Source organism: Pantherophis guttatus, chromosome 1, assembly GCF_059756535.1.
Source record: "Pantherophis guttatus breed Tessera chromosome 1, ASM5975653v1, whole genome shotgun sequence".
NCBI lineage: Eukaryota > Metazoa > Chordata > Lepidosauria > Squamata > Colubridae > Pantherophis > Pantherophis guttatus.
Window position 1 is genome coordinate 64,859,470 of NC_142063.1, and position 27,934 is coordinate 64,887,403.

At 40.1% G+C, this 27,934-nt stretch overlaps 1 protein-coding gene and 2 long non-coding RNA genes across 22 annotated transcripts in view; 1 reads left to right on the forward strand and 2 right to left on the reverse strand.

Moving 5' to 3' along the window:
• The window catches only part of MEIS2 (Meis homeobox 2), a 243,304-nt gene extending 240,182 nt beyond the window's left edge, over window positions 1-3,122 (reverse strand). For 2 of the 18 annotated variants that reach the window (XM_087875301.1, XM_087875290.1), the window contains exons 1-2: window positions 879-1,555; window positions 374-582 (exon numbers count right to left, since the gene is read on the reverse strand). In XM_087875301.1, coding sequence (XP_087731427.1) covers window positions 374-382 — 9 coding nt within the window. In that variant the 5' untranslated portion in view covers window positions 383-582; window positions 879-1,555. Of the gene's footprint in view, window positions 1-373; window positions 598-878 lie in introns of all 18 variants that reach the window. The other 16 variants (XM_087875296.1, XM_087875288.1, XM_087875309.1 and 13 more) reach the window with 12 other exon arrangements.
• A 267-nt stretch (window positions 3,123-3,389) lies between these two features.
• On the forward strand, window positions 3,390-26,046 carry LOC117665719 (uncharacterized). 3 transcript variants are annotated; one of them, XR_015729269.1, is made up of 6 exons: window positions 3,390-3,449; window positions 4,183-4,264; window positions 12,982-13,146; window positions 13,363-13,476; window positions 16,724-16,829; window positions 24,986-26,046. It is a non-coding gene; the product is annotated as an uncharacterized LOC117665719 (long non-coding RNA). The 3 variants fall into 3 exon arrangements; XR_015729271.1 differs by lacking the exon at window positions 3,390-3,449 and adding an exon at window positions 17,799-18,007 and having other exon boundaries at window positions 4,148-4,264; window positions 24,986-25,148; XR_015729268.1 differs by lacking the exon at window positions 3,390-3,449 and having other exon boundaries at window positions 4,148-4,264.
• LOC148116429 (uncharacterized) lies at window positions 5,129-7,397 on the reverse strand. Its single transcript, XR_015729272.1, has 2 exons — window positions 7,202-7,397; window positions 5,129-6,185 (listed from the first exon to the last, which is right to left on the reverse strand). It is a non-coding gene; the product is annotated as an uncharacterized LOC148116429 (long non-coding RNA).
• Window positions 26,047-27,934: the final 1,888 nt, after the last annotated feature.

Consider the following 27,934-nt stretch of genomic DNA (forward strand, 5'->3'; position numbering starts at 1 on the left):
CAGACAAAACAGAGCAAAACTACAAACCAGGACCAGCCACAACAGAGAGGAAAGCGATACAAACTGAAATCAAAATAAAAAGTGCAGTCGACAGAGCTGGGGGGGGGGAGGGAAGGCAAGGGAAGAAGGGGGCAAGGAATGTGTGTGTATGTGAGCCGGTTGTGGGGGAAAGCTCTATCGAGGGCAAAATACGGGAAGGGGAAGTGTGAAAGGGAAGAAGGAGGAAACCGTCTACGAATTAGAGGAGACGGGGCCACAGATAAACGAACACCCCACCGCTGACCAGATTAATGCTACGGAGTAGGAAGGGTAAACAAGGCTGAGAAGGGAGAGAGGAGCGCGAGAGAAAGGGAGCAAATAATCTGAAAGTTACCAGAAACATTATTTAGTCGCAATTCCCCCTTGTCCTTGTCAAAATCAGAGATAAACCAAGCAGCAAATGTAGCTGTATTTCCCAGGCAGCGGCAGCAACAGCCACAGCAGCAGAAGCGGCGGCGGCGGCGGCAGCAGCAGCAGAAGGCAAACCTTCCCCCCTGTAAACCGCGCGCCACTGAGCAGTTAGAGAGGAGCAGGGAAATCGCGCTGTTGGGGGAAAAGCTACAGAGGAAAGAAGCGTGGAACAATTGCACACGCACGCACACACACACACACACACACACAGAGGGAGACAGACACACACAGAGAGAGAGAGAGAGGGAAGGAAAGAGACATAGAGGCACACGCACACACAAAACCGGTGAATAATTTTTGCTGCTATTTGTTTTGTTTCTCTAAATAGTGGCCGCCATGAGCAGCAGCAACGGGGAAAGAGCAAATCCGACAGGCCCCTCTTAAGAAAGGATTTATACGTAATGTAAGTGCTGGAGATTTAAACCTACCCTTTGCGCCATCAGTCTGCGCTCCAATAAACTCCGGGATGTGTCCTATAATTAATATCCCAGTCCAGTAACACCACCAACAAAGTGACTGAAGAAGAAGGAAAGGAAGAAAAAAAAAAAACCCTTTTCCCTTGTTTGTCCGACCCACTTATAGAGTTCTCCAATACGCGTAAATATTCATAAAGACAATCGTTATAACAATAAAAAGTAGGGAAAAATAAACCACGTAGAGTTTGTCTGTTTCCCCAGCGTGCTCTTCTTTATTTCCCTTTTCTGTGTCTTTCCTTTTTTTTTCTTCTTTTACGTAAAAAAAATTATGATGGTATTATTTTTTAAAAAAAAATAAACATAAAAGTCGTCAAGCCCCACACTGAAGGTTACGATCGGCCCGTCAGCAACCCACATGTAACCAAACTGTCGTGTCTCATGGCTTTTTGCCACTCCAGCTGTCAATCAAAGCCATGGAATGTCAAGGTAGTGAATGAATGATGGCTGGTGAAGAAGAAGAAGAAGAAGAAGAAAAGAGGAATCTTTTAACCTCAGGATTCTTCTCTCAGTAAGTCCGCGTTTGGGATTTTGCTTGTAGGAAAGCTATAGGTTCTTTAAAAAAAAAAAAAAAAAACTACCGGGAGGGGGAGGGTGGGGTAGGATGCGAAGAAAAATGGAATAGTTTGCAAAACGTGGACTTCCTCCGTTCTTTTTGTGTGCGTGTGTATGTGCGTGGTTGGGTGAGTGTGTGTGTGCGCGCGCGTTGTTGTTGTTGTTGTTGTTTTTTTCCTTTCCCCCTCCCGGTAGGTATTTTGTCTCCCTCTTCACCTCTCCCTCTGAGATGAGTGAGTGTCAGTAAGTGTTGGCAGGTTGGCTGCTGGCTGGCTTATAGAAGAGGCTCAGTTTTGCGGCGCTGATCGGCGGGAGAATGAAATGACGGAACCCGGAAGTAGTGGTGGCCATAGCCAGTCCTACAAGAGAGACACATACAAGGGAGAGGGGAGAAGAGAGAGAGAGAGAGAGAGAGAGAGAGAGAGAGAGAGCGGGCGAAGACGGGCGAGCCAGCTCGCGCTTACAGTTTGCGATATGCAGAGTATGCAATCAGGGCTGTTTCCACGCCACCCGGGGTGGGGAGGCGGGGGCGCGATGCAGCACGTTCACAAATCTCAACCAAGCCGGCTCGCTTTTCCAGATAGGCACGGAAAAGTGGAAGGATACAGAGGGAGCCTCGGGAAGAGGAAGAAGAAAACGGAGGAGGAGGAGGAGAAGCAGGAAAGGGAGCAAAGAGAGAGAGCGAGAGAGAAGGGGGGGGAAGTGGGCTGCGTGCGTGCGTGCGTGGGAACTGCAAACAGCCCGAAGGGGGTTTAAAAAAAAAAGTATCCTAGAAGCCTAGATCTGTTGCTTTTCTTTTTTTTTTTTTTAATGGAGAGATTTTACCCTTCGATATCCTCCTTTGCCTGGCCGTGCTGCTTAGCCATCGCTTCGCCTGGTGTTTGTTGCTCTCTTCTTCGGAGGGTAACTCTCAGTCCTGCGAGGGTTCAGTGTCCAGGAGAAGAGCCGAAGGAACTCGGGCAGTGGCGAATGTTTGGAAAGAGGCGCGGGCAAACTTGTTCTGCCAGCGGAAACTCCTAGCCTGCCTTAACAAAGTCCGCCATCCTTGTCAGTAGACTGCATTCAAAGAGCTGCCTGCGCCGCGTGTTTCCTTCGGTGTGTGAAACTCGCTACCTTTCGCGGTTGCTGTTACTCCGAATAATTTTCCTGGAGGGGAGCGCTCCACTTGGCACCCTTTACTCTGTGCTCGGTTCCCTCAAAGCCGCTGTACGAGTCGGGGGTCTACGCAGAGAACTGAGAGAGTGGGGGGAGGAAAGGCAAGGAAAGGCATCCTTTTAGGCTGGGTTTTGGCGCTGCTTGGGCGTTACAAAGCGAAGGGAACAGTCCCCTCCTTTTCTTTCTTTTATTCCAAATTCTAATATATATATATATATTAATGCACTTTTTATAATTGGGACTAATCCCTCTTGAGCTCGCTTTGCTTCTTCTTTTGTAGAATCTGTATTCCTTAACTGGGGCGGTGATTATAATTCTCTGTTCAAAACAACGTAAAGTCGCAGCTATTGTTGTAGGTATTATTACGCTAGCTGCAGCGGTTATTCCGCAGAACTAGTGCGATGGTGCCCTCTGGTTCCTACGACCAAGTCAACTTTTGAAAACACACCCAGCAGACTTTCGCGGCCCGTCTCTCTCGCTTTTTTCCCCCCTTTCCCACAGGCACTCACAAGCGCTACCTCCACGTTAATTTTGGTGAGAAGTGTGTGTGTGTATGCGCGCGCGCGCGTGTGCAGCCTCCTCCAATCGCTTTGCTGGAACCGAAACATGCCTTACCTCAGAGCAGTCAATTACCAAAGCTACCCGAGATCGTCAATCATGAGGGAATGCTTCAAGTTAAGGGGGAGGAGCAATGGTCAAACTATTGATTGCTGCAGTTTTGTACTCTCTCTCCCTCCCTCCTGCTCTATCTCTCTCTCACACACACTCTCTCTCTCTCTCTCTCCCCACACATAAAATCTAAACCAGACTATCCTGGTAATAGTGGGATTTATCAATGATTATGAATCTACTTGTGAATGTTACGGCCTCTTACATACTTGCGGCGGCGGCGGCGGCCACGCATTTTAGACTGGATTCCGGCGAGAAAAAGAGAGTGGGGAGAGGGACAGGACGGGACAAGAGACTTTTCTCAGGAGCAGGTCACCGGGAGAAAGAAAGGGAGGAAAAAAGTTGGGGAAGGAAAAGCGAAATTTGCCAAAGGCACGGGAGGGAGGAACGAGTCTAAAAAAATGCAGCCAATCTTTTCTGGGCTAGGGAACTAGCTCCCGAGGTCATCGGAGCTCTCCAAAATGATGAATGATTGAGTACCTGCGATGATGATAGTGATTACCGGAGCAATTAAACAGTTTGATTAAATGAGCCATCATAACAATGCTGTCTGCGGGATATCAGCCCTCGCTTATAAAGAAAGATAGAGCAGAGAGAGAGAGAGAGAGAGAGAGAGAGAGGCTCGAGGAACGCCACCGGGTAACGGCTTCGCTTCCCGGGAGCGCTTAGCCTGGCAAGCTTCGCAGTTTGAGCTCAGCCCCCGAACCGGCAGGCGAAAGAGCTGGGAAAAGAACTGGCGAGACTTTTTTAAGCCTGACTTGCGCGCTCGTTTGAAGCTCCGAAGAGCCACCTTTGGGGTGGGGTGGGGGAGAAGAGGGGGGGGTGTCTGCTTTTACTTGTTCTACCCCCTTCTCCCCTCCCCACTTTTCTTTTCTTCTAGAAGTCCTTTTCCAAGATTAAAGCGATTCTTCGGAGCAGCCGCTACCCTTCTAGAGCTGGTTCGCCCGGCTCTGCGCAGAAAGGTGAGTAAAAACAGCCCTCAGTACGTCGCTTTCTTTCAAGCTGCGTTTAAATCGGTTCCTTTGCAAAAAGGGCTTATTCGGGGGCGAAAGGGGTGGGTAGTCCTACCGTATTTTCTTCTCTGTCGTAGAAATCGGTAACGCGCTTCAAGACATTCTTGGTAATGAATACTTGGCTAATCCTTTGGGTGCCCGGAGACCTATAGAGCAGTGGGTTATGCAAATCCTTTCCTACTTTTGCAGCTGAACCTTTCTAAGAGGTTGCTTTAAAAGAGATCTACTTTGTCAGGAATGGACTTTCTGAGGTCTCTCCCCCCCCCCACCTTTCTTCCGAAAATGTCACTTTCCTAAATTCTTTGGGAATCGCATTGTTGTAATATTGTCAACCCAAGTCCTCATTATACAACACTTTATAAAAAAACTGTTTTCTATTAAAAACGGGGAGAAACATACCCGATCGGGGCTATATATGTCTCAGTTTGGATTGATTTAGCAAGAAGTGGGATCGGCTTTGCCGCCTGTTTTTTCCCCTTTTAAATGCATCTCTTTAAACATATTTCCTGGACTAGGGCTGCATGTATTGAGTAGAGTAAATGAATATTATTGCAAAAGGAGCTCAATATACCACTTAAACTTGTATACCAGAAGCCTTTAAAAAAATCTAAAAAGTTAACGAGAAGAGATATTTGCAGGCTTCAGTAATGCTGCTTTCATTTCTGTTTCTCCCCTCCTTAAATGAATCATTCCTGTTATATTTCAGTTCTTTTAAAATGCAAGGATATATATATATATATATTTAGTTAGTTTCCTGGGAGATTTGAAGTTACCCTGAAAAAAATGTTAAAACAAAGAGGCAACAAACAAAAAGATGACTAAGTATTTCATTCTTTCTTGTGACAAATCTAAAGCAACAACAAAAGGATTTCTTTCATACTTTTTTTTGTGAAAAATCTAAAAAAAATATTTCTGTCACATGTTTGTTAAAAACCTTCAGGTAGGTATTTGAGAGCATTAATTGTCTTAATTTAGAACCAGCCATTAATAAATATATATAATACATAAGTAATTAGTTTTGGAATTCTGAATCAAACTTTTAAAAAAGGGAGAAAATAGTTACATTTGCAGGAGGTTGTGGCAGGATAGATATAATATTGGTCTTGAAGCTGTGAATTCTTGTTGCATTTCCAAGCAAGTTTCTTCAGAAATCAGGCCCTCAGTTTTCAGTGGGACTTTCTCCTGGACTTACAGCTATAATGAATTTTAAGATAACTGATCTTGTTGTGAAATGCAAAAATAGTTTTAAAATCCCAAGTAATGTCAGTCATCATCACCATCATCAAATTAGGAACCCTGTGTAGAAATGTATCTCTGTCAAACAGTTCTTCCTCCAATCCAGTTTGCACGACTTCTTTCTTTCTTTCTTTCTTTCTTTCTTTCTTTCTTTCTTTCTTTCTTTCTTTCTTTCGGCTGGAAATGGTTTTAACAGGCAGTAAAATTTCATCTTGTGGTGTCAAATTGGGGTCAGTTTGGGGTGAGGGTTCTCAGTGTCCGGGAAGGAGCTGTCCAGCTGTGTTAGGATTCATTAAGGGCAAAAGATCCGTTTCAAGAAAAACAATACAGAGACAATCAGTGGGCTAAAGATCCTCTCCAATTTGCTTTTTGCAAGTCTGCTAGAGCAAATATAAATAGTGAGACCCGGCATCTCTTCAAACTTCCCAACCAGCTTCTTCTTTCTTAGAGGGAAATCAAAATGTATTTTGAACAACCAGACATTTCAAAGGGTGATAACGTCTGGACCATTTGGATGTCTTTTTATTATTTTAAAAATATGCTCTTTTGCAAATGTGACTCATCCAACAGGTAACACGGCTGATTCTGAAAGTATATATGCGTTTTTATTTCAAATTTGCTCTCTTGACGTGCCCTGTAAATAGAAAGGGATTTGGAGAAAGTAGGCTGAGATGAGATATTAATAAAAATCCAGAAATACTGTTTTTTTTTTACTGCTATTGGTACTGTCTAATAGATACTTTATGGAACCACCAATTTAGAATTTCTAACTGTAAAAGTATATGCAACTAATCAGGTTCATTAAATTCGTGTGGCTTAAATCCTCTTAGCTGTTTTTACATCTCTTAGCAGATCAACACCTCTCTAGAAGGACAAATAACTTCACCCGTAATCTTGTTTGTAACTTCATTCAGTGTTTGTTTGCCAGAATGAAGGGATTTTCCCCCCTTTTGCTTTTGGATTAAGCAAATTACATTTGAAGAAATGCTCTCGTTTTTCATAAGAATTATGGCTAATTTCTCAATAATTTACTTTGAACTGTGACTAAAGATAGAGCCACAAGAAACAAATCAGATCAAAGGCAGGGATTGTTTAAAGGTTTAGGCACCTCCTAGTTTTTCTGAATTTGGAAGGAAATTTCAATATTTTCTTTTTCTCCAAATTCTACCTCTAAACACTGATCCAAGAACCTAAGTTGATAACTAGGGATGCCATTGACAAAACTTAGTCCACTTATATTCAAATTATTTGCCTTCAGCTGAAATTCACATATTTTTGTTTCTGGACTAGACTGGGCTTGATGATTTACCTCAGATTTCTGCAAAGGAAGAAATTAAATTCTGTAATTAGTTTCTGCCCTCCACCCCATCCTCGCCCTACCCCCTCAGCACTGCAGACAATCAAAGATCATTCTGCTCTGGCAAATAAGCATAGAATAAAATATTTAACTTAATGTATGAAGATATTAATATATTATCTTTATAGTGACTCAGTTCTCTACCTTTTGAAATGCTACAGGTAGGAAATACTTCTTTTTCTTCCTTTTTCCTCCCTTTTCTTTCATTTCCTCACCTTGTAACTTATTTCTCCCCCAAATCCTTTCCTTCCAACAAAAGTCAAGCCTTACTCATCAGGTGAACTCTTACTGACCTCTCTTCCAGGGCTCTGGAGCTCTTTGAAAGCTGGTTTAGGAGAGCCCTCGTTAAATTACTTCTTGGACCCTTTCTTTCCCTTTCCTTTTTCTTCCTCCACTTCCTTTTCTGTTTCAAAATCAACACGAACTCCAGTTTCTTTATTCACTTACAACCCTCTATTATACTTCCCAAACACTTCTAGGAATTAACATGGCACTTGTGGAGTGGGCTGCCCTCCTCCTCCTTCCTTTTACTTCTTTATCTCTCCTGTTTATTCTGTAAAGATCCCACTGAACTGGAGGAGCGTTTCAATAAACAGCCCTCTAGCGCTATCTGGCGGGACTCCAATCATTTCAGCAAACTTTCAGCTTCTCCTCAGCCCCTCAAGACGGCCGCTTTTCCCCCCTTCTGCTTTGTACTGGTAAACGGCTACACAACTGGAAGTCGTTTTCGAAGGTGCTGATGCTCCGCTTGGTTCCAAACCAAGAGTTCACTAACCGCAGAATGTCAGAAGATTAGAAACAGGCTTTTGCGGCTTTCTTTTCCCTCCCCCCTCCCCTCTCCTCTCTCCTCTCCCCTTAAATAGTGGCCGTTATATCATCCTCATCACCACGGTCGCCACTACCATCCTCCTCCTCTTATGTGGCTTAATTTCCAATGTTCCAAAATCCATCGTAGGATTTTTTTTTTCCCCCAACGCCAAAAATGCACTCATGAAATCTGTCCCTGTTATTCCTTTAACTTCTAGACAGCGCCCGGACCTTGTGGCATAAGGTGAACCCCTAATCCTCGCCCTTTTCTCCCCCGCTTTGCTTAAATGCAACCTTCTCCTCGGGTTGAGGGCAAGGGGGCAGCCGGTCCTTTGTATTCTAGATTTGGAGGAAGGAAAGGATCCCAGCGCAATTTCGTTTTCCGAAGTCCGATCCTTGGAGAGGAAAGGGGGGGGGGAAGCTATCCCTCAAATGCAAAAAGGGCCCAGGACGAGGCTAGCTCGGCAGAAGGGCTGCTCGATTCCTGGCAAAAGGGCTGCTTGATTCCTTTAAATCAGGGGAAACTTAGATTTCTTTGAACACAAGGACATCCTAGCGCTCCCAGTCTGCCCAAAAAGGACTGGAATATTAGGTTGCCTTCTCCCTTGGGTCTAATGGATCTCAGCTAGCTTTGCGTATTTATTTGCCAGGAAAGTCTGTTCCCGTTCAATGGGCTTCCTTTAGGAGAAGAGCCGCCTAGGCTTGCGCGTAAAAGGAGTTGTGGATCGTGCCGGAAAGAACCGGATTCCACCGCCTACAGGCGCCTACACCGCCTTTGGCACCCCTGCCCAAGGTCCATCCGCCGAAAGGAAGCCCCATTTGTGGGAGATGAAATGCCTGTACTGGACCAGTCAGTTTCAGTTCGGGAAAGGCAAGTTGGCTCCGAAAAGACCCGGGCAGTTTCTGAAGAGAAAGAAAGAGAGAGAGAGAAAGAAAGAGAGAAATATACACTTTGTGGCCGGCCCTGTCCAGCTCTTTCTCTCTCTCCAGCACTCGGGTCGCCTGACTGCACTTTTCATTTTCTTTTTAATGAATCTCCCCCTCGGTGCCCTGCACGGAGAAAGTAATCCTGGTGATTTTGTGCTACTTGCAAAAGGGCCTTTTGGTGACGGCCCTGCCGAGGCTAAGCTCTGCCGTAATTAATTGAAAACAGTTATTAGGTCGTCATTGGCAATAGCGTAAATAATTACGATAGGTTTTTACTTAAAACTGACCGGTCACCTGGGGGGAGGGGAAGAGAGGGAGGAATCGATTGGAAGGTTTAAAAATGATGGATCAAAACATCAATGCCGATTATTTGAAATATTGTAGTCGAATCTTTTTTTTAAAAAAAATTATTGCTTCCATCGGTTTAAGTGTCTGAAAAGTGCAATGTTCCAACATATATTTATGTTGTCAATAACATAACGTGTCAAAACTGTCACGTTTATTACAGCGGGGTTGTAATACATTTCGGAGTTCCTCATTTATATTAAATCGCCTACTTTTCTTCGAACTGCCTGCTACAACTTTGCTTTCTATCCAGGAGAAAAGCTGAGAAACCCTGGCAAAGTCCACGAAGGATGCCGGGCTTTTTATCCCAGCAGAGGTAGACAGTCAAGCCAACCGTTTTCCCAAATTCCTCTTTCTTTCCCGCCTTGTCCGAAGGAAGCTTTCGCCTCGCCGGTGGAAATCCAGACTGTTGGACGTCGCTTTCGAGCCCAACCGCTTTGGGCTTCTAAGCCAACCTAGTCCCGTTACAGGAGCCTTAAACAGCCGCCTGCGGCACAAAAGGGACTACGGCAGACCAGGCGCGCGGTGCCGGATTCGGCCACCCGAATCCACCTGAATCGCGCAGGGAGATCCGAACCGCGTTCCAAAACGGCCGAGCCGGCAAGCAACGCCTTCGGATGTCTCTGAGCTCGACGGCTCCGCTGTGCAGAACCAAAGAGCCCAAGGCGCAGCGGCCCCATCGTGCCGCCGAGTCGCGGATACCTACGGAGACTCGGAAAAGTTCCCTTGGCTCCGCGCAAGCCGCCTTTAAAACGCCCGCAGGCTTTCCGGAGGATGCGCGTGCCCCAGGCCTCCAAGCTGCCCCGGGCTGACTTTGAGGCTGAGCGCTTTCCCTGCCGATCTACGCGGAAAAGTGGCGGGTCTTTCGCCTAAAGAGAGAGGGGAGAGGAGAGGAGAGGCGGAGGCGGAGGGGGGCATTTTTCACGGAGTTCTTGGGGACTTTGGATGGCGTTTCTTCGCAGACTTAGCCCCACAACACCTCCCAGACCAAAATGCCTGAAAGTCCGAAGCTATACTTGGCCCCACCAAGACCGTCGGTCTTAAGTATTCCCTGATGATATGTGTGTAATGCGATGTTTTTGTTCTTTCTTCTTCCCTTTCAGGAATTCGCAAAAAGAAGCTGAGTGGATTTTAATTTATTCCACTGACTCTCTTCCCCCAACAATCCTTCCTTCCTTCCTTCCTTCCTTCCTTCCTTCCTTCCTTCCTTCCTTCCTGCCTTCCTGCCTTCCTGCCTTCCTGCCTTCCTGCCTGCCTGCCTGCCTGCCTTCCTTCCTTCCTTCCTTCCTTCCTTCCTTCCTTCCTTCCTTCCTTCCTTCCTTCCTTCCTTCCAAGGAAATTAAGCAGGTGTTTGAGAATAGGGAGGGAGAAAGATTCGGGTTTCAGGAGACAATTGGTTGATTTTGGTCTGCCTCCTCTCTTTCCCACAGATGGTTTCCTCTCTACTCAGTGGCATCCAAAAACTCCCCAGAAATATCAAATTGAGAACTGGGTCAAATGAAGCCGCGGAAAAAGAGCCGCTAATGTCGGCTGGATCTTACTTTATGGGTGTTCTCCCCACCACACCACACCTTTGTTTTGTTTTGTTTTGTTTTGTTGGCGAGAGGGAGAAAAAAAATATCCATCCCTGGGAAGTGGGACGGTGATAGTCACAAGCTCCCTCTTTTTTTCCTTTTAAAACTTTATGGCATGCTGAATGGGGGAACCGGGAGGGTGGAGAACAGCTCTCCTGTGAAAATAAACTAAGCAGGGACAGAGGCGACAGGCGGAATGAATCAAAGGGAGGGCCATGAAAAAAAAAAAAAGCCGCTCCAAATTTTATCCCAGCTTCAGTCCTGGTTTTGGAGCAGGGAGGAAACCCGGTTCTAACTCTCCCTCATCCCCTTCCCTTTAAAACACGAAGCATTTAACAATTATCCCTTAATCGGCTGGCAGGTTGGCCACAAATGATACCATTAAACATCAAAGACATGCTTGGGACTTTATCTTTTAGCCATAAGAGGATTAATTTTTGTAATTAGAGTGGGGAAAATATGTACATAAATAAGTATCGCTCTCCCCATCTTTTCCTCTTGATCTTACGGATTATTATCGGCGGTGATGGGGGCGATTCTTCAAGTTTCGTCTCTTTATTTGATAAAACGAGGAAAGAGGACTTGGGGACGCCGAATCTCGCGTCCCTACCCGCCCAGGAGCCCGCCAGGAGAACCGGACCTCTTTTCCGAACATCCAACAACGGTGCGGACAGATGCCAGAATAAGGCTGCTTTCTTCCCGAGGACCGGAGGGGGAGGTTAATTTGGGAGGGTCAGCTGTGTTTGCCTTTGTTGCTCTTGTCTCTCCCTTCTCCCCAAGCTCAAGGCAGAGCTTCATCCTCCGCCTTCCCGTAAAACCCGCCTGACCTTCGTTCTAACCTGTATGAATACCTCGTTTACCTAATGACTTTGTGTCAGGCAGGCAGCAGGTCACTTTCCTTTTTAACCTTTCCCATTGCTGCAGTAAGCATTCTGGGCGATAATGAATGGCTCTTGGAATAATCGATGCCCATTTTATGAGCCCTGACAAACTCAGGAGATGGACACCTTGTTGCGGGAACGTGGCCTCACCTTCACCAAGTGGCTTCCTCACGTCCGATAAGAAACGCTTCTCCCAGCGAGCAGCTCAGCCGGTCCCTAAACTTCCCTCTGCAGAGGTATCCTCAGGTAGGGTTTAAAAAAAAAAAAAGTCAGGATGATGCCCACGATGGTGCGATGCACGTCAAAATCACATGGACTTTCGATAGCATCGTTGTGGGCATCATCTTGACATTTTTGACCCTTCCCTGCAAATAGTCCTGTGATAATAAACTTTCCTGGAGTCCAGGCTGACCAACAGGCAGGTGATTTCAGGTGCTCATTGTTTGCTTGATGCAATCCGAAGTTAGCTTGCCATTTCCTTCCTTCAGGGTGCTTTTTCCAACTTACAGCTTTGGCATTTCCTCTTGGTCTCCCATCCAAATACTAGCCAGATGTAACCATGCTTAGTGCGCATGCTAAGCAATTTTGGGACCAAGGATAGGAGCTCAACCAAGTGGCCTGTTTTGTTGGTTCAAATGAACAAATGAATCAAGCTAAATAAATCCAGGATGCAGAAGGATTTGAAAGTAAAAGGATTGGGTGACAGAGATGTGTAACAGTATTAAGTACTGTTGAAGTAATAAATTGATATTAATATGAGTGATTATGAGAATCAGTATTAATTGAGGCATTTTTTTACCCAGACAGAAATTCCTCAAAAAGGATTTTACCAAATTCCTAGTTCTTGCCTGCCTCTTTTTCTTTTTGAAAAATATCAGCAATCCATTTGAGCCAGATGTCCCACTCCATCTTTCCAAACACACTCCATCCCTTTCCTTAGTTACACAGCAATTAAAATACAAATTTGCCCCACCCCAGCCATCCTTCCCGGAAAGCAAGGGTGGTATTCTGCATCATCATTCCAAGGGCTTCTGATCGCAGGATTGGGTTCTCAAGTAAACAGGATCTGGGGCAGGAAGAGATGTTGGGGGTTGTGATGACACTGGAAGGGGAAAACAATTCTTAGATAGCCTGTCTCTTTCTTAAAAAGAAGCTCTGGTAAGTTCTCTGTTTTGACCATTTAGCTTTCATTTGGACTGTTAACTCACTTCCAGTTCAGGCAGAATAAAGAAACTTGAACCTATAACTATGGCAAACATAAAGGGGAGGGGAGTTTCTTCCCCCCCCCCCCCCGCCCCAAACCACATCCACACTTGCAAACAAAACAAGCCAACAGCTCTGGTGAATGTCTGGAGCTCTTCAGACTTGCTGTTATCTGCTGGTGTTAGTCAGAACTGAGAATAGTTGCAACCCTGTTACCCTTATAGAATAATTAATACAGATTAAAACTTTATTTTTTTAAAAAAAAAAAACACCTATAACCATATGTTTTATTTTCTTTCATGGTTATATTAATCATTGCTTTCTTTTCTTTTTAAGATGCTTATGCCCTAAAGTTTCAACCTGATATTTTCCTTGGCACCGATCTTCACAGAAAAGTGGATACTGGAGGTGGGGTTGAGAAGATTACAAGATCTTGTGATAGTTTTACAAAAGTATTCCTAGGAAAGTTTAGACCAAGTTTAGACTAAGTTTAAATCAAAGGTAGGGAACTGCTAAACTGCAGGAATTATATATATCCTTGAGTCAATTCACAGGCTAATTGAAATCTCTCTCTCTCTCCCCCTCCCTCCCTCCCTCTCCCTCTCCCTCTCCCTCTCCCTCTCCCTCTCCCTCTCTGTCTCCCCCACTTTCCCTGTCCCTTGCCCTCATCCTGTGCCCCTACCCCTTTCGCTCCTTTATGTGCTACACTACCATCAGGAACCAAGATGCAGATTTGATAAAGGATCAGAAAAAGAAATAAAATTGACAAAAAATTAATTTGTTAAGGTTGCAGGAGAAAGACAGAATGACTTACACCATTTTCAGCATCAGGTACCAAAATAATTTCACTGGATTTGGGAATTTTGCTCCTTGACTTGAGGGAGACCTTTGATTCCACTTACATTTATTTATTAATGGCTTTGTTTATTTATTAATGGGAGTTATTTACAATTAATGAGAATTAGTTGAATGGAACTTGCACATGATCAAACTGTTTGCTGTTGTCACAGCAAACCTATTCCATCCCAATAACATAAGAGTTTGAAGAACCTGAGAACAGGCACTCTTTTGTCTTATATGTCCCATGTTTCACTTTTATCTGGAATACCAGCCAAGACAAATTCTTCTGAGAAGCACCAAAAGAAATGTGATATACACATGGAGTTTGAGCTTCCTTAATGGCATTCTGCAGAATGCCATTTTTAGATCAGTAGTACATCTGGCTAAACATTATCCGGAGAAATGGGCTGAGAGAAGACCTGATTATAACTCAGTTTCTCTCATATAGTAAGAAGATATTCAAATACATGAGACCTTTAGAAACTTGAGTAACTAAGCCATCACACATTTAACATTGCCTGATATTAAATAAAATAAAATACATGTAGTAAAATTAACTTATCTATGTTTGAATGTTAATGATTAGACATTTGTAGAAAACTTGTCAGTGTATGGTATGGTGTATGATTTTTCCTGCATTCATCACTACAACACTCCTTCAACTATTTATTATGAATCCCATTTTACAGTCATTTTACAGAATCTGTAACTTGTTCAAGGCCATTAGATAAAAATCCTTGACAGAAGTGTGGTTCTGATATTCAATTTTATTGGTGTACATGAATAAAGATGAAGAATCAGCTCTGTTGGTTTCTGAAGATAATTACTTTAGCTTGCAAGTATAAGGGCATATGTCCCCTTACTTTTGGTAGGTTCACATCCATGCCTATTTAGAGGTAAGCACCATAGAGTTTAATGGCTTTAAGAATGATGCTTCAGTCCTGGAAATAAACCACATCATGAAACACATTAGCAAAGCAATTTTTCACTCACTCTGACCAAAGACTATTGATTTTAATAGATTAGGATTGTGGTCTGAGGACTGTGACACATACATGCATAATAATATAACTTCAGTATTTAATGTAGGCAATAATGCTAAGTTATTTGTTTTAAACTGGCAAATTTCTTAAATATTCCAATGACTCATATACAACAAATAGTATATGATAATAGTATTATTAAACAACAAATTACTAATTATTAAATATTATTATCATTAAATATGATAATAGTATTATTGTGGCCAAATGAATACATCCTCAGTGGTAATGTAGAAAAATATGTTCATATATGACACCATAACATTTTATACATTTTATTTATTTTTTTCATGGCTTTTTAAAGCTCCAGTGCAAGCACCATATTTTGGGGACATTGTCCAATTTATTGAACATATTAATGCAAGGTGGAGATTTAAGCATTATTTAAACTGTGGAGTTAAAAGTTTTTCTTTGGATTATACCCCCATTTTTTTAAAACAGTGAAATGGTCTAATTAATTCAAGAATAGTTCTTTCTGAAAATAGCCTTCTGCTTCACAGTTTGCACCCAGTGAATTCTATATAAAATATTCAAACGGAACCAAATCACAAGGTCAAGAGCTACACACATATCTTATGAAATATGCTTAGGGCACATGTGGGTGAGGCAAGAGGCAAGTGGGTGGGCTCAAAGCATAAACATGATTGTCAAGAATCAAAGCCAATTTCAAATATCTCTGCACTTTTTAATATTTTGTACAAGTATGTCAAAGTGCTGCTTATTTTATTGTGGGATAGTGCTTACAGACAAATTAAAGGATACATTTCAGGGTATATGATGGTCATCAGTTATTCTCTTTACTAGCAAAAGCAAAACAATTGGACAGATTTTTTTTCCTACAGAAGGTGCATTATATTCTTCTTTAAAATAACAAGCAAAAACCCTTTGTTAATATCCAGTGCTGTACCCATGCAATCAATCCTTCTCTAGGAGAGCTTAGAAGGACACAAGAAAGACAAGCGCAGGACAACCAAAACAAGACCTATTTTATTTGGTAATAAAGTCTAAAACTATTAAACATTTCCCAAGCTCTAGATTTAATCAGACTTCAAAATTTTCTATTGTTTTCAAAAATGGTAAAAATAAATTAAAGTTCAGTCATAGGGTTCATTGTAAAATTGGGACTTTAACATATTTAAAATTATAAAATTAACATATTTAAAATTGGACTTTATCATATTCAACTAATCTAAGGAAATGCAAATTAGGGCAGCAATCCTATACAACTTTTCTGTAGTTGGAAGTAAGTTCTATTGACATTCAGAAGATGAAAGTCTTTCATGTTACAATATTGTACATCAAAATGATAGGTAGTTAGGCTGTATCAATTGAACCCTATTGCCTATATTAGCAGGAAAGGTACCCGATGAAGTAAAAAAAAATCTAGTTCTTATAAGCTTTCTTTCAATGTTAATAAAGAGAGAAATTCAGATACTTAGCAGAAATAACCATATATGAAGAAAAAGCATACACATGAATTGCATACTAATGATTCCGAATCATATGTAGTCAGAAATGATTCAAAATAGCTTTATCAACAAAATCAAGAAATCAACAAAGAACAAGACAATGTCAAATAACACAAGTAATGGCATTGTCAGCTTCCAAGCATTTGATTAGAGTACACTTCGTAAATTGTGGTACAGGTGGTAAATAAAAGAAGTCAATATTTTTTGTAAGTTTATGTTCTGGTCCTCCCATACTCTCCATTGTTCAAAATCTACCAACTGATCAAATACCACTTTTTCGCTCATTTAAAATAAACAATTTTACAAGTATTTTGACTTGGCCAAAGTCTTCTATTGTCTTTGATTGCTTTGCTAAATTTTAAAAAAAAAGAATTATGAATAAATACAGACAAATCAATTAATATCCAGTAAAGTCCCATTCTATTGCATGGAAACATATGCCCATGGAATATTTTGTTCCCTGACTATTGAGTGTTTAAACACTGTTTTCCACCATTTACTTAAATGGTGGAAAACTGTTTTCCACAGTTACTTAAACTGTGATTTGTTAACTGTCATAATGGGTCCTTTTTATACAGAAAATTTACCTATATATTATAGGCTTATTAATCACAATGGCTAGGTGTGTATATCATGTTAAAATGAAATCAAAGAAACCATATTATGCCTGAGCCTGATGCCAAGTCACTTCAGGGAAATGAAGTTTCATTTTCTCTGTTGTCACAGCCGGCCCTCCTCCTTCATTCAATCAAGGAAGGATTTTATTTTACTCTGTGAAGCTTTCCCTGTACATGCGGGTGCTGCATCAGCCATGGATTATGTTGGACCTTGGGTAAGATGTAATTGGGTAATTTTATATTACTCTGCTGATTGGAGGTATTAATAAGATAGGGACAGCACACAGAATAGGGCTTTTGACATTCTTTCTAACCCCTTAAAAATAGCATCATTCTGGATCACATGATAGAAAAAAGGAAGCTAAAAGTTTAGCGTTGGCAACCTTCTGAACCACTGCCCAACTGCATATCCCATGGGAGGATTATTATTATTTTGTATCTGAAGCCTTTGGCTGAAACTGGCTCGTTTTTCAGTTTTGTGTTTCTTTCGTTCCCATCTCACACCACGCCAAATTAGGTTCTGATTTTAGAAAGTTTGGTTTAAGATCTAAAAGAGACAGACAGAAAGACATAAATGAGTTTCTTATATACATTCTTAACAAAATTCTATTCAGCTGGAAATAATTAAAAAAAGAAAGATACTTTGATTGCATTGTTTTTTGGGGGATAATTTTACTTTGCATTCCAGTCTGAAGATATCATAAAAATGCTTATAAATAAATTGTAACCTTTCTTGGTTAGATGTATATTTACTGATCCAGGTACCGATCTAAAATTATATCCACTGCAGATGATCCAACTGATATTTAGTGGATTATAAGCATCCAGTGAATTACCCATGTTTAAAGCAATTGTTGGAGAACAGCAAAATCTTTTCAAAGACAGCCACGATAGCCATTTCAATCGAAACTATTTCATATTGGCCAGTTTTCAGTGTGACTAAAGTATCAATATTTGGAAGGGCCTGAATGGGTAAATTAATGTGGACATTTCAAAAATAATGATGAAAGGAAATAATGATGTGCTCATTGACAATAATTTAATTTCGTTGTGTTGGATTTTAATCATTTACCCATTGAAAACCAACAAACTACTATGTTTTGCATTGCGTTTCCTCAGCTGCTTGGCATTCAGTTTTCTTCCTGGGATAATTCTGATGCAACATTTTTACTGGTTCAAATCAGGTAATTTTAAACACAGTCACTGATGACCTCAGAATTAGTGGTGGGTTTCTACCGGTTTTCCCCGGTTCGGGCAAACCAATAGTGGCAGTGGCAGGAGGCTCTGCCCACCCACCTGGACATCATCATGGATGCTCTGTGCATGCGCAGAAGATTCTGAGCATGTGCAGAAGCACCACGTGCACGCTCCCAATTCCGAACCAGTAGCGAAGGTAAGTGGAACCCACTACTGTTCAGAATCAAAATAAACTGAGATGGCACTTCATTCTTTTATAAGAAAGTTGTACAATCTTTGCTGTACAGGTAATCCTCAATTTACAACAGTTCATTTAGTGACCGTTCAAAGTTACAATGACCCTGAAAAAAAGTGACTTATGACCATTTTTCACACTTATGACCTTTGCAGCATCCTCATGATCATGTGATCAAAATTCAGGGGCTTAGGAGCCGGTTCGTATTTATGACGGTTGCAGTGTCCCGGAGTCATGTGATCAGCTTTTGCAACCTTCAGACAAGCAAAGTCAATGTGGAATCCACATTCACTTAACAACCATGTGACTAACTTAACAAACACAATGATTCACTTTAACCACTGTGACAAGAAAGGTGGTATAATGGGGCAAAACTCTCCTAACAAATTTCTCAGCAACAGAAATGCTGGTCTCAATTGTGGTCATAAATTGAGGACTAACTGTCCTTCTCTTAATAGGTGAAGTTGGCAATTAACCCATGTCAAAATATTATGGAAGGGGAGACCTAGATGTCAAATAACTTTGGAAAAGGTTAACCTCATGTCCTTACCAATCCCCAAGATGGTTCTGTTAGAGAATGAAATGTCTCCGGTACTTTTCCAATATCAAAGTACACTTCTGGGCTCCATATTTAAATTCCAGGCAGATATGCCTTTATAAATTCTGAACAGTTACCAAAGAAAAAGCCATCGAAAAAGGATTCGCTCTCCAAAGTGTAAAACATTTTACTCACACCTTTAAGATCAGGGATGGAACAGATTTTCTGAACAAATATTTGATTAAATGCAGTTCAATATTTTGAGCACCGAAATGGGTTTATATTCCTTGCTCTAAAGTGACCTGTGGAAGAGATGCTTTTTAACTTGCAGTCATCATTTATGAAGCAGTTATTTCTACTGGGAAAGAGAAAGCATTATTACAGAATAAAGAGCAGTTATGGAATGTTAATACTGGAGTAAGTTAGTATTGGAGGGATGTTATTTTATAATTACTTGGTGCCCTCCTGTGACTCTTCCTGATTCAGTCAGATTTGGCAACAGTTATTCATGTCTCGGTTTCATTTTTCCTTGACTACTGCAGTGTGCACAATATTCCCAGGGAGGCTTACAGCAGACAATTGCTATTATGCTATTATGGATGGCTTTTAAGATTAAACTTACAAAAAGAACAATAGGCAGGGTACACGTATCACCCGACTGGTCTGCTGCCCCACCTTTGCCAGTGCTTCCTTTTCCCTCTTTTCAATATTAGAATGTGTCACATCAGAAAATACCTCTTTTCAGTTAAGCTGAAAAGCTTGGGGAGGTTTTAAACCTTCAAGGTCAGGTTCCTTTCTTTAATTTTGGGAGGGAACTCAAATTTTGCTCTGATCCTGCCAATGCAGGAACTGTAGAATTGCAACCTAAATTTCTCAGTATAGTTAGAAAAACATAAGTGGGTGTTGAATATGCAATTCTGTAAACTTAACACAGGTGTAAACTTAAGACCACAACTGAGCCTAAGATTTTCGTTACTAAGCGAGACATTTATTAAGTGAGTTTTGCCCATTTTACAATCTTCCTTGCTACACTTGTTAAAGGAACCACTTGCAATTGCTAAAGACGGTAATACATTTAAGGGACTCTGGTTTCCTCATTGAGTTTGCTTGTCAGAAGATCACAAAAGGTGATTACATGACCCTGGGACACTGCAGCTGTCATAAATACATGCCAGTTGCCAAGGGTATGAATTTTGATCATGTGATCATGGGGATGCTGCAATGGTCTGTGAATAAGTGTGAAAAATACCCATAAGTCACTTTTTTTCCAGTGTTGTTGTAACTTCAAACAGTCACTGAACGATTGATTGTAAGGCAAGGACGACCTGTAGTAACCTAAATAAATATAAAGAGGTAATCATATTTTAGAATTCATGGTTGAACACAGATCTGCATATGAATTCTGACCAATTTATTTTGAAACCTTAGGCAGTTCTGTTTCCTTACCATTCCTGTCCTATCTGAATAGCTATTGTTCATAAGTGTTAGGCTGAGATGTACAAGAGAATGGGATTGCTTCCCATTCTCTTCCAAGTAATAAACTCCACCCTACTGACTTGCCCTTTCCTCCACCTGTACAAGTGTTAAGGTGAATTGAAAATTTTTTTTCTATTTAAAGCAGTCTTTAATTGAAAGGGTAATTAGCACATGTTCTATGGATATGGTGGTGGTACCAACAGAGGGGGAGGTGATGTGATGTGGCAGTTTCCTGGGAAGAAGGGAGCATATTCCAAGGATGCACCAAGAGACAACATAGCCACAGCTGGATAGGAGACAGAGGAAGAGAGTTAAAACAGCCATTCCCTAGAATCTCCCAGGGTAAATTCACTAGAGTGAGAGTAGTAAAGATTTACACCGGCAAGATTCTGTCTATTTGATAGGAACAAATAAAGAAGTGGATTATTCTACATTGTTGATCAGGGCCTGACGACGGAGCAATTTTTTAAAAAAATCACTTGTATTCTTGTTACACAGCTACTATATCTTTCTGTTTCATTTCTCTTATCTCTCTATCTTGTACGCAAACAACTGCAAGAAGTGATAGTGTAAAGATGACTGAATATTTTAAAGATTACTTTTATATATTTAGAGCAAATAAATGATATTTTGAAGTTTGGCTACAGAGTTGCTTGAATCTGAACATAATAGCTGAGAACCTGGAAGCTGTGAAAGAAGAGGCATTATTACTGCTTGCCAATGGATAAGGCAAGGATATCTGCAGGAGAGATTTCAAAAAGTCAAGGCAGCAGCCACGCCCACACAATCAAAGTTCTTTTTGCATGTGTGCTATCAACTGTAGTCACTGCCTTGACTTTTTTGCCCTCCTCCTCCCCATTCCCCTGTGATAATATCTATATATTTTCCCCATGCAGTTTCCTGGAATTCTTCCTGGAATAAATATTTATTTATTTATTTGTACTGCTGGACTCAAAAGTAACATTTTATATTGTAAAAACAAAACATGAATAAAAATCCTAAAACTAAAATAAAACTCATGCAATACAAATATTCCTCGACTTATGACCCCAGTTGAGACTGGAACTTCTGTTGCTAAGCAATGCAATTGTTCAGTGGGTGAGTGACACCCATTTTTTGGGAACAGTCATTAAGTGAATCAGCATTCACTAATGTCATGAAGTGTATCACACAGTTGTTAAGTGAATCCAACTTTCCCCATTGACTTTGCTTGATAAAAACCAATTAATTATGTGACCCTGGAATGCTGCAACAACTGTAAATTAGCACCAGTTTCCAAGTGCCTGAACTGTGATCATGTCACAGCATCAATCATAAATGTGAGGACTGGTCATAAGTAATTTTTTTAGTGCCACCATAATAACTTTGAATGGTCTTGACACAAGGATTACTGTAATACATCCAATGGTGACCATCCATTGCCCAAAGGACTTTTTCCTTTTAAAGCTATCTAATAGCAATAGCACTTAGACTTATATGCCACTTCACAGTGCTTTACAGCCCTCTCTAAGTGGTTTACACAGTCAGAATATTGCCCCAACACTCTAGGACCTCATTTTACTGACCTCAGAAGAAAGGAAGGAAGGAAGGCTGAGTCAGCCTTGAGCAGGTGAAAATCGAACTGCCTAATTGCTGGCAGCTGGCAGTCAGCAGTAGTAGCCTGCAATACTGTATTCTAACCACTACACCACCATGGCTCTTGTATTAGATTCTCTGATACTCCAAAATATAGGAATAATTGTGTAGCATGGGCATACAATTAAAGATCAGTAATCAAAAAATGTTCTTTGTTTCTGTTGGAGAACATTTGCATTCATATGTAGTTTAGGATCCAGTTCATTATATTTTAAGAAATCAACCCACTTCCTAATATAAAAAATACAGTGAACAAATGATGCCAGGCCTTTTCTTATTCCTTAAATTAGCATATTCACTAGTCTGTTTTTTCGATCATTTATATTACCTGAACTTCATAGTAATACAAAATATAGCTGCATTATCTAATTTCTACATGATAAGGTAGCAATGCACAAGTACTGTAGATTGGTCCAGGCTAATTAAGGAAATAATAATAATTCAGTTTGTTTTTTAAATGGAAATGGAAAAATATAAACCAGTGGCAAAGAGTGACCTATTTTAAAAGCTAATGTCACTCATTGACTATAACAGGTATGGTGAATAATTAGAGGACATCAGAGTTGTGCTTCAAGAAAAATATTCAATACCGTAATGTCAGGATACATTAATGTATATATATTGCCAGACCTACATGAAAAGGGACAACGTTACTTTTACATCAGAGAAGTTGCAATTAATATTATAGGAAGTTGTAGAGTTATAGAAAATTTACAAATCATATATTTCTAAACTCTTCAGCAATCCTATTCAGCAAGTCCCTGGGTTAAAAACACCCCAGTTTAAGGACAACCAAAGTTAAGAAAGGAGCTTATTGTAACAAAATTAAAGTTAAATACACAAGGCTTCAAGTTAGATAAGCAATGGTTCATGTTCATTACAATATACTACCCTTTCCCCAAAATAAGACATCCCCTGATAATAAACCCAATCGGGCTTTTGAGCGCATGGCAATAAGGCCAAGTGCTTATTTCAAGGTTCAAAAAAATATAAGGCAAGATCTTATTTTTAGGGAAACACGGTACTTGTATAATAGTGTATAATGTATAGTGTTCTGACTAATATACAAATTCAACTGAAAGACAAAACCTTGAGAATGGAACTAGGTTCTTAAACTGAAAACTTAAATTATATTCATATCCCTGAGAATAAATCCAATTGGGACTTAATTTTAAGAAGACATGTCAAAGATTTAAGTGTTTAAACTATAATTCTGTTCCAAGTTATCTGAGACTAAGCACCAGTCATTTTAAAGGCACTTCTTAGCAGACATTTAAGGACTGTTTAAGAACTTTAATAGGTTTAGGTCCGGAGTCCCCAATCTTCATTATAGCAAATTCATTAATTTCTAGCAATTTGCATCAAACCAAAACCTCCTGGACTCACGGCTGTCTTTAGAAGAGCACTTGACGGCCGTGACCGGGAGGATTTTTCATCAGGTTCGCCTGATTCGCCAGTTGCGTCCCTTTCTAGATCGGGACTCGTTACGCACAGTCACTCATGCCCTCGTCACCTCTCGTCTGGACTATTGTAATGCTCTCTACATGGGGCTCCCCTTGAGGTGCACCCAGAGGCTCCAACTGGTGCAGAGTGCGGCTGCGCGGGTGGTTATGGGAGCAACATGGAGCTCCCATGTAACACCTCTCCTGCGCGAGCTGCACTGGCTCCCGGTGGTCTTCAGGGTGCGCTTCAAGGTTCTGGTTACCACCTTTAAAGCGCTCCATGGCTTGGGACCTGGTTACTTATGGGACCGCCTACTACCATCAACAGCCTCCCACCGACCAGTACGCTCCCACAGAGAGGGGCTCCTCAAGGTGCCGTCGGCCAAACAATGTTGGCTGTCGGCCCCTAGGGGGAGAGCCTTCTCTGTGGGGGCACCGACGATCTGGAATGAGCTCCCCCCAGAGATACGGAGGATTCCGGATCTGCGCACCTTCCGCCGCGAGTTGAAGACGCTTTTATTTCATCAAGCTGGCCTCACCTAAATCTTCTCCCTTTTAAGTGTAAATTTTAAATTTTTAATGTATTTTAAAATATGGGTATCTTAAATTATGGGTATTAATTCAGCCAAATTTATTTAATTCATTTTATTCGATTTTAAATTTTGTATATCTATGTCTTTTATTTCATGGCTGTGCACCGCCCTGAGTCCTTCGGGAGTAGGGCGGTATAGAAATTCAATAATAATAATAATAATAATAATAATAATAATAATAATAATAATAATAATAATAATAATAAAAACCTGTAAATAGCTCTGAGTGAATTTGCAGGATGCCCTAAACAGCCTTATAGATCTTTGATTTTAATCCAAAGAAAGTTAACACAGTGATATATTCTTTACTGAGACACAAGTTAGTGTTAATTCCTTGTTTATTTCATTCATTTCAATGGGGCTAAGATCTTCAAAGAGATCTATGTATTTTTAATTGACTATGTGAAATGTTTTACCTGTACCCATATATTATATATTCAGCATAAAAGCTTTTGAAAACGTATAAACTATGCAGTTATATACAGCATATTTTTGCTGCCATCTGGCAGTCAGCCAGATTTTGGCAATCCAGATACAGTATCCCCAAGGATGACAAAGCCTTGGATCAAGATCATATGTTGAATATAGAAGGAGCTAATTCTCCTGCTTTTAAAAGCAAAATAAGTAGAAACCTGGGAATCTTTTCTCTTTGTGGATGTCCATATAAGAAAGAAATCTTGTTTCTTCCACAGCTGCTAAAAGCAGGGGAGTTCCTTGCAGAAAAATAGCTGGCAACCTTAATTTCCTGTTGAGTAATTAAAAAAAGATTCCAGTGTTGGTTTTTCTACTGCTGAAGGAATTAAAGAGCTGCATAAAACATGTGGATAAGTAAGACATGCAATGATTAAATTTCTGGTAGATTATGGATGGCAAAATAAAGACCATTATTTAAGATTGACCTAAGCAGGATATGTTTCCCCTTCTCCTTTCCTGTTGATGTTTACAAAAATATAATTGCACAGTCAGAAAGTGAGAACAAATACGGCTTAAAACCAAATATGTCCAAAGAGTATGCCTACATGGCTTATTACATAGGATGAAAGCAACAGTTTCACCAGTTGTTGGAAAACCTAAAACAAGTTTTACAATACGTGAAAAGGATAATCTATAAATGATTGCAAAACAGATCGTGTCCCATTTTGACTATTACAGATTCAGAACAGGATGGCTTAGTTCTTTTAGGGTTTTTTTTTGTTTTGTTTTGTTACAACAGTATGTAGCTGTATGATATGCTTTTTCTCTTTATCGCCCACAGGAAACGTGCCACAGTTGAATCTTGCTGCTAGAGAAGGGTTGCGAGGAAACAGTGCATCCTTTGGTTTCAACCTCAAACTCTGGTCATGCTCTTTTTGAGAGATGAATATGTTCCCGTGAAGTTTACTCATTTTACTTTCTAAGTAAAAACTTTTAATTTATAACTGTCTGTGTCACAATTAACTCTTCTCTTATACTCGACATTTCTACAAATGGAGGTGATAACAGTATGTTGCATTACGTAGTGATTCTGTTTACCGTTTCACTCACCTATCAGCCATGGTCTTTTTTACGATTTTCCATTTTTTGACCCCATCCAATTTTTTTGTCTCCCTCTCTCCCAACAACTACTCAATATCCTGTAGTCAGTAAACACACCCAGTTATTGTTATGGCTGATTCTAACTTCCATTGCAGCTTGTATCTTTTTTCCTAAATGATTTTTTTTTCTATTTTTGCATATCTATAAGTTCCAACTGCATTTGTAAATCAGCACTCATGCCTGCTATTTTTTTTAAATTTTCCAATATGATTCATAAAAATAATATTTCAGTGTCTCTATCCAGAAATCTAGAGAGCCAGTCATGAATTCTTCTAAGCCACTCCAATTAAATTCTCCATTTTAATTATAATTTTCTTCTCCCCCATTAGTCGTCATTAGGGCCACATGGTACATAAAGTTATCATTAAGCTGATCTGGGCATTATTCTTTCCCTTTATTTATTTCTTCCCCCTTCCTTCAGATATGTACATATATAATTCTGTAAATTTTGCCAAGCTTGCAAGTATATATGAGGATGCACACTCAAATAGTACATTCCTTATTAATATATGAGGTGATTCAAAAACAGAATCAAATAACATTTGTAAGCGAGTAAAATTATTTTAAACCCAACACACCCATACTAGTGTGCTGATTGCAATCCAGTTGTTGTATTTTGCATGAAATGTATTTGCTTCTCTTTTGTTTTTGTTTTTTTCAACTAATGCAATTTTTATCAAAACACTTCTCTACATCAAACTGGAAATAAACTAATTTGCTTCACTGTTGGGGTTTAAAGAACTTAAATGCCTGAATTTATTGTCTGCGTAAGAAACCACAAGCACTAAAAAGGCTTTCAAATACATAAGGATCAAATACTTCTCTTATTTATTTATTTTTTACATAAATTATTATGTACTGCAAGTGACATCTACTGGAGAAAACAGAACTTAAAACCTACAGTCTGTACTGTTTGCTACTACAGTCTAGATTCAAGACCTTTAACAAGTATAATAAAAGACATAAAACACTCTTGGATTTATTCCCACAGAAATGAAAATATGCTGAGCCCTCTTTAAAAAGCAAACTTGATTATGAAAATCATTCCTTTCATAATATAAGACATTCCTGCCGTTGGAGAAGAGACTATAGTTGTCATTCCAGAATTATTCTGGGTTTATAATACAAAGCCTTTACAAATGCACTTATATTAGCTGCCTGAATGCTCTTCAGATTCATTCTCGCTCTCATGCAATTATTAAGGCATCTTTTGAAGAACTGTATGAGATGAAAAGTGGTGAAATTTGCAAGGCATTGCTGAAAAGGCCAAAGTGAAATTTGTTTGAAAATGCAGGGTTTTTTTTTTTTAATTCAGTGAACTCCTACCAAGGAAGCTTAGAAATTAAACCATAATATGAAGGTGTTTAAGGACAAAAGAGCTGTATTTCACAAAGCAGTGAAAATAGTCAATCTTTTCTTGCATTGATGCAGAGAATCACAAAATTCTCTGCTATACAGTATAAATCCTTCTATCTAGAAAGCTTTTAAAACTAAATATAATATGTTCCTCATATTAACAACAGCCAGATAGCTGCTGTATAGTGATAAGGAGAGACAATAGTTCAGGTGACACTGGAAAATGTTATTAGATAGTAGCAGAAACCAAATTTAAGTTGCTATAATAAAATTAAGTTTAAGACTGCCTACTTAGTACATTCTTCAACTAATATTTAATATCACAAAATGTAGTGATGGTCACTAATTTTGATGGCTTTCAAAGGGTTTACATAAATTTATATGGGGGTGAGTTTATTAAGGGTTAAGGGTTATTAATGTTAAGGACTCAATGTTATCTTGAAGTTAGGGGAAAAATTCCTTCCAATAGCAGTTTCAAGATTCCATTGCTATATTAATAATATTTTTAGTCTGAATGTTGAGTTGATTTCTTGGTCTGATCTACATATTGGGGCTGACACTAATCTTGCAAATCTGATTATATTTTACCTCCTATCCCTTTATCATAATGTGAATTAGGGATATGTCTGAGAAGGCATTTTTTTTTTCTGAATTCCCCCTTCCTTCCTTGTCATTTTGGTAACAGATCTCTTCTCTCTGTCAAGAACATCCTTTTTACTCTCTACGATTGGTTTGTTTTCTTGGCTATCCATGGCATTCTTAGGAGTCTCCTCCAACGAAAGCTCAAAAGCATCAATACTCTTACTATCCCATTTCTTCAGATTCCAAGCTACACTTCCATAAAGTCCTATAGGGAAAACCATTTTCTGCACACTTCTGATCTTTCTAGGTATAGATGCATCCTGATTTCTGAAATCTTTTCCAAGGCCTTCTTTGTTACTCTACCAGGTGCTAGCCTGTAGCACATTTCTTGATTTTCATAGTTGATCCTAAAAGATGTCAGCCCCACTGGATAGACCATACCAAAAAAAAAAGCCAACAACAACAACAAAAAAAACAACTCCATAGGAATACTATAATTATGCTTCATTGAGATAGGCAGTCATAACAGCATTTTATGGTCTATGACCTTAATCAAGATTTGATTGATTGCAAATTTGATTGTACCTACCTTTCCCCCTTATAAATCAGGGAAATCAGGGAGGCATTTGTCTAAGCTTCTTTCCAAGTGAGGAATGCAATCCATTTCTTGGTTATGTTGAATATTTAATTG